This window comes from Sinocyclocheilus anshuiensis, unplaced genomic scaffold (assembly GCF_001515605.1).
Source record: "Sinocyclocheilus anshuiensis isolate Anshui unplaced genomic scaffold, SAMN03320099.WGS_v1.1 scaffold2586, whole genome shotgun sequence".
Classification (NCBI taxonomy): Eukaryota; Metazoa; Chordata; class Actinopteri; order Cypriniformes; family Cyprinidae; genus Sinocyclocheilus; species Sinocyclocheilus anshuiensis.
The window spans coordinates 31,302-44,842 of NW_015552529.1; the positions used below are offsets into that span (position 1 = coordinate 31,302).

Sequence of the window (13,541 nt, forward strand, 5' to 3'; positions counted from 1 at the left end):
TGACAGCCGTGACAGCTCAGTGATCCCCCGGAAAATAAACTGGAACTTTGACCAATGAGACAACCGTTTACTCGCGCGTGACTTGTATTAACAAATTTGGTCCATTTAGAAACTTTGCCGTCTGAAAGCGAACCGCACATGCATATGGGACACAAAAGTGGAAACACTTCAGGAGTGTCGAAGTTGTCATCGTATTGGTTGAATTATACAGGATTTCCGAGAGACCTGCGTGTCACGTTCTTTAACATTCCGCCTGGAAACAAAGGTGCCGTTACGCCAAACCGCCTCACGAAAGAAGAAAGCCGTCGTGTTTACAACTGTGACGACGAGCGCTTATCAGGATCAACTAAACGCTGGATTTTCAAAAGTATGTGAAACATTTTTGTTGACGTTAGTCTCAGCCTCAGACGTCACGCCCACGGACCGTTGGCAAACGTCTGATGCATATGGGACACAAAAGTGGAAACACTTCAGGAGTGTCGAAGTTGTCATCGTATTGGTTGAATTATACAGGATTTCCGAGAGACCTGCGTGTCACGTTCTTTAACATTCCCCCTGCCGTAGTGTTTACAACTGTGACGACGAGCGCTTATCAGGATCAACTAAACGCTGGAGTTTCAAAAGTATGTGAAATATTTAAAGTTCGCGGCATAGAATCTTTAAAATATGTCCGAGAGTTTTATACACCGGTCTGTTATTGTGGCGACATTTCCATGCCCCGAAACGTGACGCTGAACGAAACTAACTGTGATTGGTTTGTTGACATGTCGGTCAAACGGCCTCATGGGCGGGCCTTGGCCAGTGATAGCTGCCATGAATTCCAGACCTTCAGCCGTCAGTCTGAAGGTCTGGCTACGCGAGACTATGTTGACGTCAACATGAAGCATTAGCATATTGCCCGCCCACTTGTTGGTCTTTTCGGGTTGGTCTGAATGAAAATGCTAATTAATTCTTTGCCACTAGGTGCCGCTTTTGGAGCGGTAAAGTATCTGTTTCCCCGGTAACGCTGTACACAAAGCAGCACTGCGCTCACAAACGCTGCTTTATCAGGCTTTACAGGCGAGATCCAATCAGACCAATCACCGCAGATTAGCGTCACGCAAAGCAGGGGTTTGGAAAAATGAATCGTTGAGTGAATCGTTTGGGAGTCGTTGAGCAAGTAAGGTCAAAATAAATGCATATTATAAGACAATGAAAGTGTTTTTTGACCTTGCATGAAACCAAAACCAAAATATGAACCTTTCATAACCCATAATAGGGGCACTTTAATGAATAAGTAATTGAGTCGTTCATTCATTTGATTCGTTCAAATGGCTGATTCATTCAGGAACGAAGTAAATGGCTCTCTTTATGAATAGCCCATTGAATCATCGATTCACTCGATTCATTCAAAATGTGGAATCGTTCAGAAATTGTGTGCTGCTTAGAGATGCACAACAGTTCTGCACGATATTAAATTATTTTTCTTTCTTTTTTTTAACTGTTGTAAAAAATCAGTATCATGCTATTCGGGCCAAAAACAGCACTCGTGTGATATTGAACTCGATGCTCATGTGATATTGATTAACTACATCATATGATATAAATATGAGACAAAAACTCATATAGGGGCATTTTTCTCTTGAATTTTGGGGGCATATACAGTGGTGGCCAGAATTATTATAACACTAGTATATTCACCAGCTAAAAAAATAGTTTTAATTAAATTATTTCTATCTTTTGCTTTCTTTTGTTAGTAGAAAATATCAGTTTACATTTCCAAACATTTAATTTTGCCATTAATTGTAATAATCTCCAAAATCTCCAAGATGCCTTAAGAAACCTACCTGCAAAGCTACAGAACTGTGAAAAGTTTTAGGCAGTTTAAGCTGTGAAATGAGGATGCTGTCAATAATAATGTCATAAATAGATTTTCTTTATCAATTAGCTTCTATTAACTAAATGAAATCAACATTTGGTGTGAGCATCTTTGTGTTTAAAGCAGCTTTTGCCCTCGGTGCACTTGAGCAGAGTTTCTCAGGAGCTTTGCAGGAGGTTTCTCGAAGCATCAGTTCTTCTGGATTGAGTCTGTCTCAGTTTGTTCTGTTTCTTCATGTGACTCCAGACAGACTGATGATGATCAGATCAGAGCTCAAATCTCACTGCATTATTACAATTAATGGCCAAATTAATGTTTGGAAATGTAAACTGATATTTCCTACTGACACACTACAGCAAACGATAGAAATAACTGACTTAAACACATTTTTAGCTGCTGGAAATACTAGTGTTCTAATGATTTTGGCCACCACTGGAAGTGCATTCTATCATAACACAAATGATGTCCCTACAAATGAAAACTGCACTTATATCAGTTAAAGACACTGACCTTGGCCTTTCCCTTGGCTTTCTCCAATGTCGGTGCTGGTGGAAGCGATGGTGTCCGCCAGAGCCATCAGAGACATCTGCTCCATCCGCGTCAGGCCCGGCAGGCTGGAGTGAAGCAGGTGTCCCGATAACACCTGTGCATGTTCGGAGCCGAAGAACGTAGGGCTGTACTTTGACAAATCAATGACTTTAGCGTTTGCATCCTCCTCATCTCCATCAAAAGGGTGCATGTCATCCGCACTGACGCCGGCGGTCTGGAAGAGCTCGTTGTAAGCGTCACTTTGGCCGTGAGCGCTCACGCTCTCCGATCGTTCTTTGGCACTAGGAGCGGTCTCCTCGTCGGCGGCTAACAGCGCATGCAGAGGCAGTGGCGGGATGGAGTCGATCTCGGTGTAGTCGGAGCTCTCAGCTTTGCTGAACATCTTCGGGTCTCGGGCGGTGCTTCCGCTGGCGCTGATGGTGAGCGAGCGCAGACGCCGCTCCTGGTTAATCGCAGTGTCCTTCATAGACACGATCTCCCCGGCAATGCACTTCACCAGATGGGACAGGATGGCTTTGGCCCGGCGCACCTTCCCGAGGTCCATGAGCTCCAACAGCTGCACTGGGTGATATTGGGGCAGAGTAGGAAACAGGTGATAGGCCGCCTCAAACAACCCAGAATCCTCCATCTCGGCCGGGAGGTCGTACACGGTTCTCTTTCCACTGAGTTTCTGAGCCAAACTAGTCATGGATCTGGTGAGGGTCTTTTTCGAAGGATTCGGACTGAGTCCCTCCTGTTTCACCGACGTCACGCTACCAGTGCGCGACAGTTTGACTGGAGCCGGCGGCTGCCACTGGGAGTAAACGTGCATTTCGCAATCCATCCCGACTACTAAGATGCCATCTCGCACCCAAGATAGAGAGGCAGGGATGGGTAGCGAACCTTCAACCGACGACACCAGATCCACCACTCGGAGGAGAACCAATCGAGAGCAGCTGCGCTCCTTACTGCAATCGGACAGACCCAGATCTGGAGGTGTTCCAGAAAGCACCCCGTACATGTAAAGTTTGGATCCTAGACCTACAGTTAATATGTGAGAGCCATCTTCTCTGGAAACCCAGTCTAAGTGGACCTGCCTCTTAACTGAACAGCCGTTACTCAGGCTTTTATCACAGTCGCTGGCACTGGGGCTGTATGCGCCGCAGACTTTAAGCGTCTGCTCCAGAATCCACTGAGAGCCTCCGGTGGAGTCGCACTGGAAGATGCTGATGTGCATGATGGGTTCGTGGCTCCGGTGCGCGACTGCGACTCTGCTGGTGTGACAGCAGCTGAGACCCATGAGCTGACCGGACACGCTCAGAGCGCTGCTGCTGGCTTCGCCCTCCTCCACAAGCAAAGGCCACTCCTCCCAGACGTATGACGGGTCAGCAGAGCCATCGGGGTCAGAGACGGCGCTGCACCTCCAGAACCGAACCGATCCGTCTGAGCAAGACGTGGCCAGCAGATACGGAGAGCGTCCGGCTGGCTGCAGAGACGAGGCGCTCAAATGACCTGCAACGCAAACATTGATGTTTGTTAGGGATGGGCAATATGGGATTTAAAATATATCACGATAACTTCTGGTATTTATTGCGATAACAATATCAATGACGATAATTCAGGGAATCCTGTTTCTTTAGAGAAAAGTATTCTCTTTCCTATTTTTACCCAAAATAGGGTGTTGTGAGCATTACTGAGCACACACATAATGTAATGACTGTTTAATTCACACAGGAAGCCAGAGGGCGCCCTCGCGCAGAAACTCCACATATGCATCGCAGAAGTAATAGCACTGACGACGCTCCAGGAAATCCCTAATATGGACAAAGGCATCCAGTTATCGCTGAATAAAACGCACAACGGAGATAGAGAAATTTTAACTGATGAAACTTGAAGACAATAAACATACGATTGCACAAAATATATGGTTTATCTGCGATAAACTCCTCCTCAATTTCACGTCCACCTTCCGCGATGTCGCACACAGAAATATGCCAACAACTACACTTTATCGTTATCATCACGGAAAGACTAATTCTTATCATGGAGAGAATTTTTTTTGAAACCAATCATTTCAGATCATAAGGTTGCACTACAAATAATCCTTATCCAGTTTGACTGAATGAACTGTACATTTTCCTTCATATTCTATTACCAGACGTCAGGAGAATAATGTAATGCTTGGTATTTTAATGTGACATGCTATAACAAGAATATCTATGGAAGAGATGCTGCATTATTTTCATGTTTTCATTTGTATTCCGCTGTAACAATATGAACCAAGATTACATACACTGCAAATTTATGCTCTGCTATCCTGATTTAATTTATGATAAATCCAAAAAATGCACTAAGAATACCTATTTTGCTCCCCAAATCCTCATGTCTCTTTCCAGATTTGTTCTCACACAGATGCTTTAAAATGTGACTGTCTTCTGTTTTCACTTCTAATCCCTATTAGCAGTGTTTACTGGAATGTTTCTAAAGCAGGTATATACAGTACAATATTTATTGTCTGTATAAAATGATGGCAATCACTCAATGTTTCGGTTAATTAACGTTTTTGGCAAACGTTACAATGTTACATAATACAGACGTGATGTGACATGAATCAAGTTTTTGGGGTTATTCATGTTGTAGTAATTTGTTAATATTTTTACACTTTTCTTTTAATGTTGGATGAAGGTTGAAGGGCGAGTAGAATAATGTCACCTCATCGTACCTAGTTTTTGAAAAAGTGTATTATATTGTGTTCATACAGCAAATCTTTCACTGATTGTTTACAGTCTAACAGAAGTTCCTCCCATAATTTGCGTAAAGCGTCATGGAGCATTTTAAAAAGGAGGATAAATAAAGGCCATAATGGGAATAATCAGAACATCATGCATGATCTCATCATCAAAGGCACACAGAGGTGGTTTGCGGTCACCTGCAGCAGGTGATACACGAATGACTTCAACGCCCTGCGGCAGATCCAGCTCCTGGCTGAAGACTTTTGTGTTGGTCAGAGTGAGGCGGCAGGCGCTCTGGAGGTTAGACGTCTTCAGTTTGGGTCTCGGGGTTTGTGGTGAGCCGACCGTCTCAAAGTTAAATGATGGAGACACAGTCTCTCTGTCTGGAGTTTGAGTTTGCTCTGAAAGAACGACACAAATCTGCAGTTCAGTTGACAGAAACATCAATCACTTGCTCTGTCTTTCCTTTACGGGTGACATTATAATTAGTGGTTGACTGACATGGATTTTTTAATGGCCAATACAGATGCCAACATAAAGCCGATATATATATCACACTATTTAAAGATAGTAAAAACACATGCATGACAACTGCAGAAACTAAATGAATTTATTTTGCATAATATTATATAAAAATATTTTTTTTAAATGTTAACTTTATAAAAAATAAAACTGTAAAATAAAAATATTTATTTAAATGGCATACAGTATAGTACACATACAGTATATTTCACAAATAAAGAAATATGAATAAAAACACTGTAACAGTGAGTGCGCTCAGTAATCTGGTAAACTGTGCGCGCTGTCAAAATAAAAGTCTCATTTTCCAAGTATCGGTAAAAAAAGAAAACAATTATTGACAGATATTGGCTGATATATCGGGCGACCGCTAATCATAATCATTAAAGCAGTGCTCATGCTGTTATTTAGGCTTTGTTTGATCAAACTTGCATTCATGTCTGACTCCAATCTGGCACTTTTCACAGTCCGATCAAGTGTGTCACATTATATACCATCAGTGTTGGGGAGTAACGTTACGTAATTTAATTACAAAATAAATGTAACTGTAATCAGTTACAGTTACTAAGAAAAAATTTGTAATTAAATTAGTTACGAATGAAAATGTTAACGATTACAAAGGGGGTTACATTTGAATACTTACACACATCCACATACAGATTTAATTGATTTCTTTCCCAAATTGCACTGACTACTCTAAAATATGAGACATACGGCCCTATGATTTCGTAATGCTGAAAACACGGACTGGTTCATAGAATCCAGTCATAAAAACGGAACTCCTATAACGCGGAATGTCACAGAATATGCCACATTTTGGATGAATAGATCAAAAGTAGGGTCAGTACACTTGAATCAAAACTCGAGATGGACTACAGTCTGTGAATATTAAGCTGCAAAAATACAATATATGAACCTTGCACGACACGTTCTGCGTATCTCTGTGCAATCAGGCGCGGACTGGCCATCGGGAGAACCGGGATAATACCCGGTGACCTGGCAGCCGATTTGACCCGCTTTTTTAATATTATTATTTTTATATAATTGCCTGCCAAATGTACTAAATCAATTATTTCCGACTTCGCCATTCGATAATAAATCTCTAATAAATCATGAATCGTTTAGTAATGACCAGTACCGCCGCTCCCTATATGCAGAGTACGCAGTTTGCGTAGGGCACCATCCCAGTTGCTCAAAAAAAACTTTCGTTCTATATTAATATTAAAATTAACATAAACACTAGCGGTCAAAAGTTTGGGATCAAAACTATTTTTAATGTTTTTACAGGAGTGTCTTCTGCTCATCTCTCTGAGTTTCCATGTTCCCTTACGAAAATTAGCCATGGTTTCACTACGAATAAAACCAAAAATCATGGTTCTTGTAGCCACGGTAACCACAAATTAACCATGGTTTTGTTACTTCAAATAATGGTTTACAAAGTAATATTTTTTTGTGGTTATAAAAACAAACTTAAGCCAAACAGCCTTTAAAATTACTTAAAATGCATTATATAAAACAATGAGGCAGAATTATTTTTAATGTTTTTTAAAGGAGTTTCTTATTCTCATCAAGGCTGCATTTATTTTATCAAAAATACAAGAAAAAATTTAATATTGTGAAATATTATGATGTAAAATAATGTTTTTCTATTTTAATATACATTAAAATCTAATTTATTTCTGACCAAACATTTAGGCTAATTCAAATATCCACTTAATCTTTCATTTTTGGCCAGCTTTTTGCGATAGAAATGCTACAGCCTCTATAATTTCTTCAACAAAAACATGTGGACATCACAACCCTCACAAAAATTAACCATGGTTTTATCGTAGTGCTTAGTTTTCTTTTGCGTGATTTCTGAATGCTTCGAGACTATAATATCAATCAGACAACTGTATTAATAAAATCGTCATTTGTAAATAATACAATTTATTTACTTTTATATTTTATTAAAGTTCTATTTTGACCGCTATGTGTTTTTTTACATCCATAATATTTGGGGGAGGGGGCACAACAATACAATTCTGCTTAGGGCACTCATTTGGCCAACAGCGGCCCTGGTCATGACTGGCAATGCTAAGCTTTGAACAGATTGAACGGTTTCGATCGGAGTAATTAATGCGAGAGATTTGAGAAGGGAGTGGACGGACTGTGGAAGCGCACAGGTGGAGCAGAGAAGCAAAACTACTGTTCAGGATACTTTCCTGTTCAGGAAAGTTACACTACTTGTTACATTTTAAGTAGGGTAACTTGTAATCTGTAACCTATTACATTTCCAAAGTAACCTTCCTAACACTGTTTACCATAAGATCCATTACAAACCCATAACGACAGGAACTGCGTCCAGCTGTAGATGCCACATGTGCAGCAGCGACCTGCCGCTCTGAGTGATCTCCACCACCACCAGGAAGAAGCGAGCGGAGAAGAGCGTCCGGCTGGGAACTGAACAGAGGACAAGTGTTCGTGACACAGCACAGAGACACAACGAACGCTGCGGCGCTATCAGAGAATGACTTCTTACCAGAATCCTGCAGGCAGTCGTCTACTTTCTCGCTTCCCAAGATCAGGTCCTCCTCGAACACGTGCAGCAGCTGCGTCTCTTTCCCCTGCTGAACAAACAGAGAGAGAGACGTGAGCGCTGAGCACTCTGGGAAATGACATGATGCTCTTGTGTTAGATCAGCTCATTAGTTTGGGTCACATCTGTAGCGGATCTTATACGTACAAAGTCTGTGATGGCATCAAGCTCAATGATGCAGCCTGGTCTAGCCGTCGACTGCTGGCTGATGATGTTAAACACCTCTCCAACATATTTCTGGAGGAAGAACACATTACAGATAAGCAGGACTCTACTGTTTGATATACTGATATAGCAGCCAGGCTCATTCTTACCGAGATGTCGGGGTTGGAGAGTTCACTCAGCAGTTTCTTGGCCTCGATGATGGCCTGATAGAGTCGGAGCGAGTGTCCGTCACTGGCGATGAAGCAGGCACTGGGTGAGTTTCCATACACACCTTTGGGAAGGAAATTAAATATGAATAGACCAAGAGTATCATCCAATCAGCTGCAAGCTGAAGAACAGACAGGCGTAAAACGCGAGGATTTACATTAAATATTCATGAGATGAATACATATTTGTGACCCTGGAGCACAAAACCAGTCACAAGGGTCAATTTTTTGAAATTGAGATTTATACATCATCAAAGCTGAATAAATAAGCTTTCCATTGATTTATGGTTTGTTAGGATAGGACAATATTTGGCCGAGATACAACTATTTGAAAATATGAAAAAAATCTAAATATTGAGAAAATTGCCTTTAAAGTTGTCCAAATGAAGTTCTTAGCAATGCATATTACTAATCAGAAATTAAGTTTTGATATATTTACGGTAGGAAATTTACAAAATATCTTCATGGAACATGATCTTTACTTAATATCCTAATGATTTTTGGCATAAAAGAAAAATGGATAATTGTGACCCATACAATGTATTGTTGGCTATTGCTACAAATATACCCCAGCGACTTAAGACTGCTTTTGTGCTGCAGGGTCACATTTATGAATATTCCATGCAGCAGAGACTCGGTTCGAACAGGGATGCTTTCCTGTAAATGTTTCCCACTCGCTCATTAAAAGTCTCTGAAAATATCACAAATAATCAGCACACAGCTTGCTTTCTTCTGTACTGTACTCTTGCTTTCTGTTTTTAACGCAAGACTGTCAGACTGAACTAATCTAAACTCTAGAAGGTTTCCCAGGGTTCCTACAGATACCGCAAAATGAAATCCCAGGACTTTTCAAGCACTACATTTTTGGTTTTCCACGACTAAAATCAGAGATCACACTTATCAAACAATATCGTTATTACCTTTCAAATTCTAATAAATTAACTAATAAAACAAAATGGTACAAATAAAGTGCAGCACATGCAAAGCATGCAATGACTGTGGCAACTTGTAACATTTGAAAGGATACTATGGCAAAGTTATCGCCTTCCTTTTTCAAACAGATTTTTTTTCGTGAACATATGACCTGAAGAATGAAAGCTATATCATATACTTGGAAAATTATGAGCTATATCACGCTCGTAGAAACTAGGGGTGTGACAATACACTTAGCTCACAAGATGAGACAAAACAAAATGCAGATACTTGTTTCACTAGAAAGAGACAATATTTTAAAGGGCACCTATTATGCCCCTTTATACAAGATGTTATATTGGTCTTGGGTGTCCCCATAATGTGTCTGTGAAGTTTCAGCTCAAAATACCCCACAGATAATTTATTATAACAGCTGGAAAATGTCATTTTTGGGGTGGGTTTAAAAAAAAAAGAGCTGTTTTGGTGTGTTTCACTTTAAATGCAAATGAGCTGCATATTCCCACCCCGTCTCCAGAAGAGGGCATCGCGTATACTTCTCTCTGCGCAGACATAAACATATTTAGGTAGATTTTGAGGCGCATTACCTCGAAAAATGTAAGTAATCCGCGTCATCAATGCTGTGCTGTCAATCAGCTGCAGTGGGCGGGGCCTATGCAGTGTGATGTCACATTGCATAGACCTAGAGAATCAAAACGACAGGCCTAGTGAGACTGATTTGGTTTAAAGGGGATTAAAAAATGAGGAGTGGGTGGATTTTTATCATTGTAGGGTGGTTGTGTTCACACACTGCCAACACACATTTATGTCCCAACACCATGTAAAAGTGGATTTTGCATAACAGGTGCCCTTTAATACTATTTTTAAGAAATTTTCAGTGACAAAATATTTGTCTTTTAATTACAAAATGCTAAATAATGCAGTTGTATTTTGAAATGTTTAACTAATCTAGGGCTATAACTAACGATTATTTTGGTAATCAAGTAATCTACTAATTATTTTGACGAATAATCTGATATTTTGTGAAAAACAGGCTTTAATATTGCTATATTTACCTATATATAAAATAACGACGAGGCAATAATAATAAGTTCAAATAAAGTATTTACATATCACAAGTAATTACATGGTTTTATTCATAATACATAATGAAACATGCCTATACATAATATGAGCATAAACTTAATTACTTAACGTATTTTAACAAATACCTGCAGGGGGCTCTGTATTTATATCAGATGCGCTGCATTGTTAATTTTGTGTGAAAAGACTGTTTTTATCGAAAATAAAAATTAACACTAATTTCATATATACTGCCTTTTAAAAATTCAAGCACTTTTCAAGTACCTTTTCATAAATATGTCTGTTTTCAAGGGTTTTCCAGGACTTAAACTTCAAAAAGTCAAATCTTCAAGCACTTTAAAGGGGTCATCGGATGCAAAATTCACTTTTACATGTTGTTTGAACATAAATGTGTCTTAGCAGTGTGTGTACACAACCACCCTATAATCATAAAAATCCACCCAGTGTTTTTTTTTTTTTAAATCCCAATAAATAATATCCCCTTTCTCAGATCAAGCCGATCTCAGATGCTTGGCTGTGTGACGTCACTCAGACCCAGGCCCCTCCCACGATTGTTGATTGACACTGCCGTTTTACCTTAGACCCGCCCTGAGTGAGCTGTAAACAGTCCTCCATTGTTTTGATGCCGGAGCAGAATGTCTCCTAAGCGACTGAGGTGTTCTGTTGTTGGATGTAATAATGAACATAGCAGTGGTCATTTACTCCCGACATCTGAGCCGCTGAAGACGCAGAGGATTACGTTTGTTTTTGAAGGGAATGCGCTCCCGATCTACATAAATGCGTCTATGTTCGCGCAAATCATTCGTGATCCAGCTTCACTTAATGCAGAAGAGAGAATAAGGGTTTTTAGGTTTTCTACTTAGCAAGTTCCAAGGCTAAATGCGACTAAAGTTAACAGTACAGCTCGTCACCCCACGGAAGAGAGGGGCGGGGTCAGCAGAGCTCATTAGCATTTAAAGGGACATGCACCGAAACGCGTTGCTGTGAACAGAGCTGTTTTTGTCAGGGTAAAAAGGGTGTTGTTTTACACTACCATTGATAATTTTAACCAAAGTATGTTATAGACTTTTCATTAAGACCCTAAAGAAACATGTCAACTTGTGGAAAATGGGCATCTGATGACTCCTTTAAGCACCTTGTACGAACCCTGGAGCCAGTTGTTCAAAAAGTTTAATCTGGATCAGAATGATCTGGATTTGGAAATCCCATGTTTTGCGATCCGGGATCAGGTGACCCATCTTACTTTAGTGCCGGTTTTTCAAAGCAAAATTGGATTGGATCACCCTGATCCAGATACACACTTTTCCAGATTTCCAAATCTGGATTACTAGAGCTCTACGGAGCCCCTAAAGGGACATGCTGATGGAAAAAAATGCCAATGTTTTGCATTCTAGTTTTGCATTGCATTTACACACATAACTACTTCTGACTGGTCCATCTCTGATGATTGTGCCAATGTAGTTTACAATCAGTGATGAAAAAAAGAAAACTTTAAATTAAATATAAAATTTTTGTTTGATATTGACAGCTGTTTGTGGATATGTTACGTTACAAATGTTGCATTTTTTGGACCAGGTTTAAAGTTATTACATTTTTGTTCCTGAAATCCACCCTTCTGCTGGGATCAGAACAATCCAGTTTTTTTGGATCAAAAGTATCCCAATTTTACTAAAATGTTTGAATTGAGGATTTAATCCAGATCAAAACCCAGATTGGATTTTGTGATCTAATCCGAATTCAGAATCCTTTTTTTCCTTTGAACAACCCATTTTCAAGATTTGATCCAATCCGATGGCCAAAATCCGATCAGATTACTTTTGAACAACTGGCCCCTGGTTTCCACAGTGAGTTTTGCTTTTATGTCAGAATCTAAGGAACCTAAGGAAGCGGTCCTCACCGAGGCAGATGCTGGGGATGAGTGTGGGCAGCCAGGCCACATTAGAGAAGGCGGAGGCGTGCAGCGAGTTGATCCTGGCCAGCTCCGACACGCCACCAGAGAACGACAGCGGCCCCACCGGATCCACCCGCCACAGGATCAGCTCGCTGTAGATGGCGCTGGGGTCCTGCGAGACTCTGCTCCTGCGGGCTGGGGCGGTCAGAGCGGCGGCGGGCGTCCTCAGGGCGTTGTGGTGCGAGGTGGTGAGCAGCAGCGGCAGCAGAGAGTGGCAGGCCAGATCGTTGAGGTGGAAGCGGTGGCCGCAGTATCGTGACTTATGAGACACACTGAGCACCGTGGAGAAGGCCGAGTCCTCGGCGAAGCTGACGGCCCACTGGTTGAGTGAGCCGTCGGCATGTTTGGAGATCATCAGGACACTGGGGGTGAAGATGCTGAGACGCAGGCTGCTGGAGGAGGGTTTGTTCTGGCTCTGTCCGATCAGAGCGGAGGAGGACGAGTGTGGCAGGCCCGCGGGACGCTGACGGCCGTGCTGCATGGCCAGGTCCACATTTCTGTTGCAGGCGTACATGACCACGCTGCGGCTGAGAGAGTTGGCGTCGCCGGGGGGGAAGGCCACGGGAATCCTGGACACGAAGGAAACCTGGGAACAGAAAGAACACTTCAGAGATGAAAGATCAGTAGGGCTGCCTTTGACTAATTTCGTTGATGAATAATTTTCATCATAATTTTCGTCAACTACACCGGTGGGGAAGGCCACGGGAATCCTGGACACGAAGGAAACCTGGGAACAGAAAGAACACTTCAGAGATGAAAGATCAGTAGGGCTGCCTTTGACTAATTTCGTTGATGAATAATTTTCATCATAATTTTCGTCAACTACATTTTTTTCACCAACGACAACGAGACAACTAAAACTCTTTTTGAATGACAAAAACTACGACGTAAATCTATTGACATTTTCGTCAACGAATAAAAATGAGACGAAAATGTTAGGGAGGGACGATTTGGGAAGAGATTCATTCAGAACGAATCTGCTGCGTGGTTTG

At 41.2% G+C, this 13,541-nt stretch overlaps 1 protein-coding gene across 1 annotated transcript in view; it reads right to left on the reverse strand.

The window, feature by feature from the left end:
• LOC107663590 (dmX-like protein 1) overlaps positions 1–13,541 on the reverse strand; it is a 64,558-nt gene that overhangs the window by 31,062 nt on the left and 19,955 nt on the right. The window contains exons 12-18 of the mRNA XM_016453821.1: positions 12,496–13,135; positions 8,529–8,650; positions 8,362–8,451; positions 8,159–8,246; positions 7,960–8,079; positions 5,316–5,519; positions 2,369–3,898 (exon numbers count right to left, since the gene is read on the reverse strand). Coding sequence (XP_016309307.1) covers positions 2,369–3,898; positions 5,316–5,519; positions 7,960–8,079; positions 8,159–8,246; positions 8,362–8,451; positions 8,529–8,650; positions 12,496–13,135 — 2,794 coding nt within the window. The remainder of the gene's footprint in view (positions 1–2,368; positions 3,899–5,315; positions 5,520–7,959; positions 8,080–8,158; positions 8,247–8,361; positions 8,452–8,528; positions 8,651–12,495; positions 13,136–13,541) is intronic.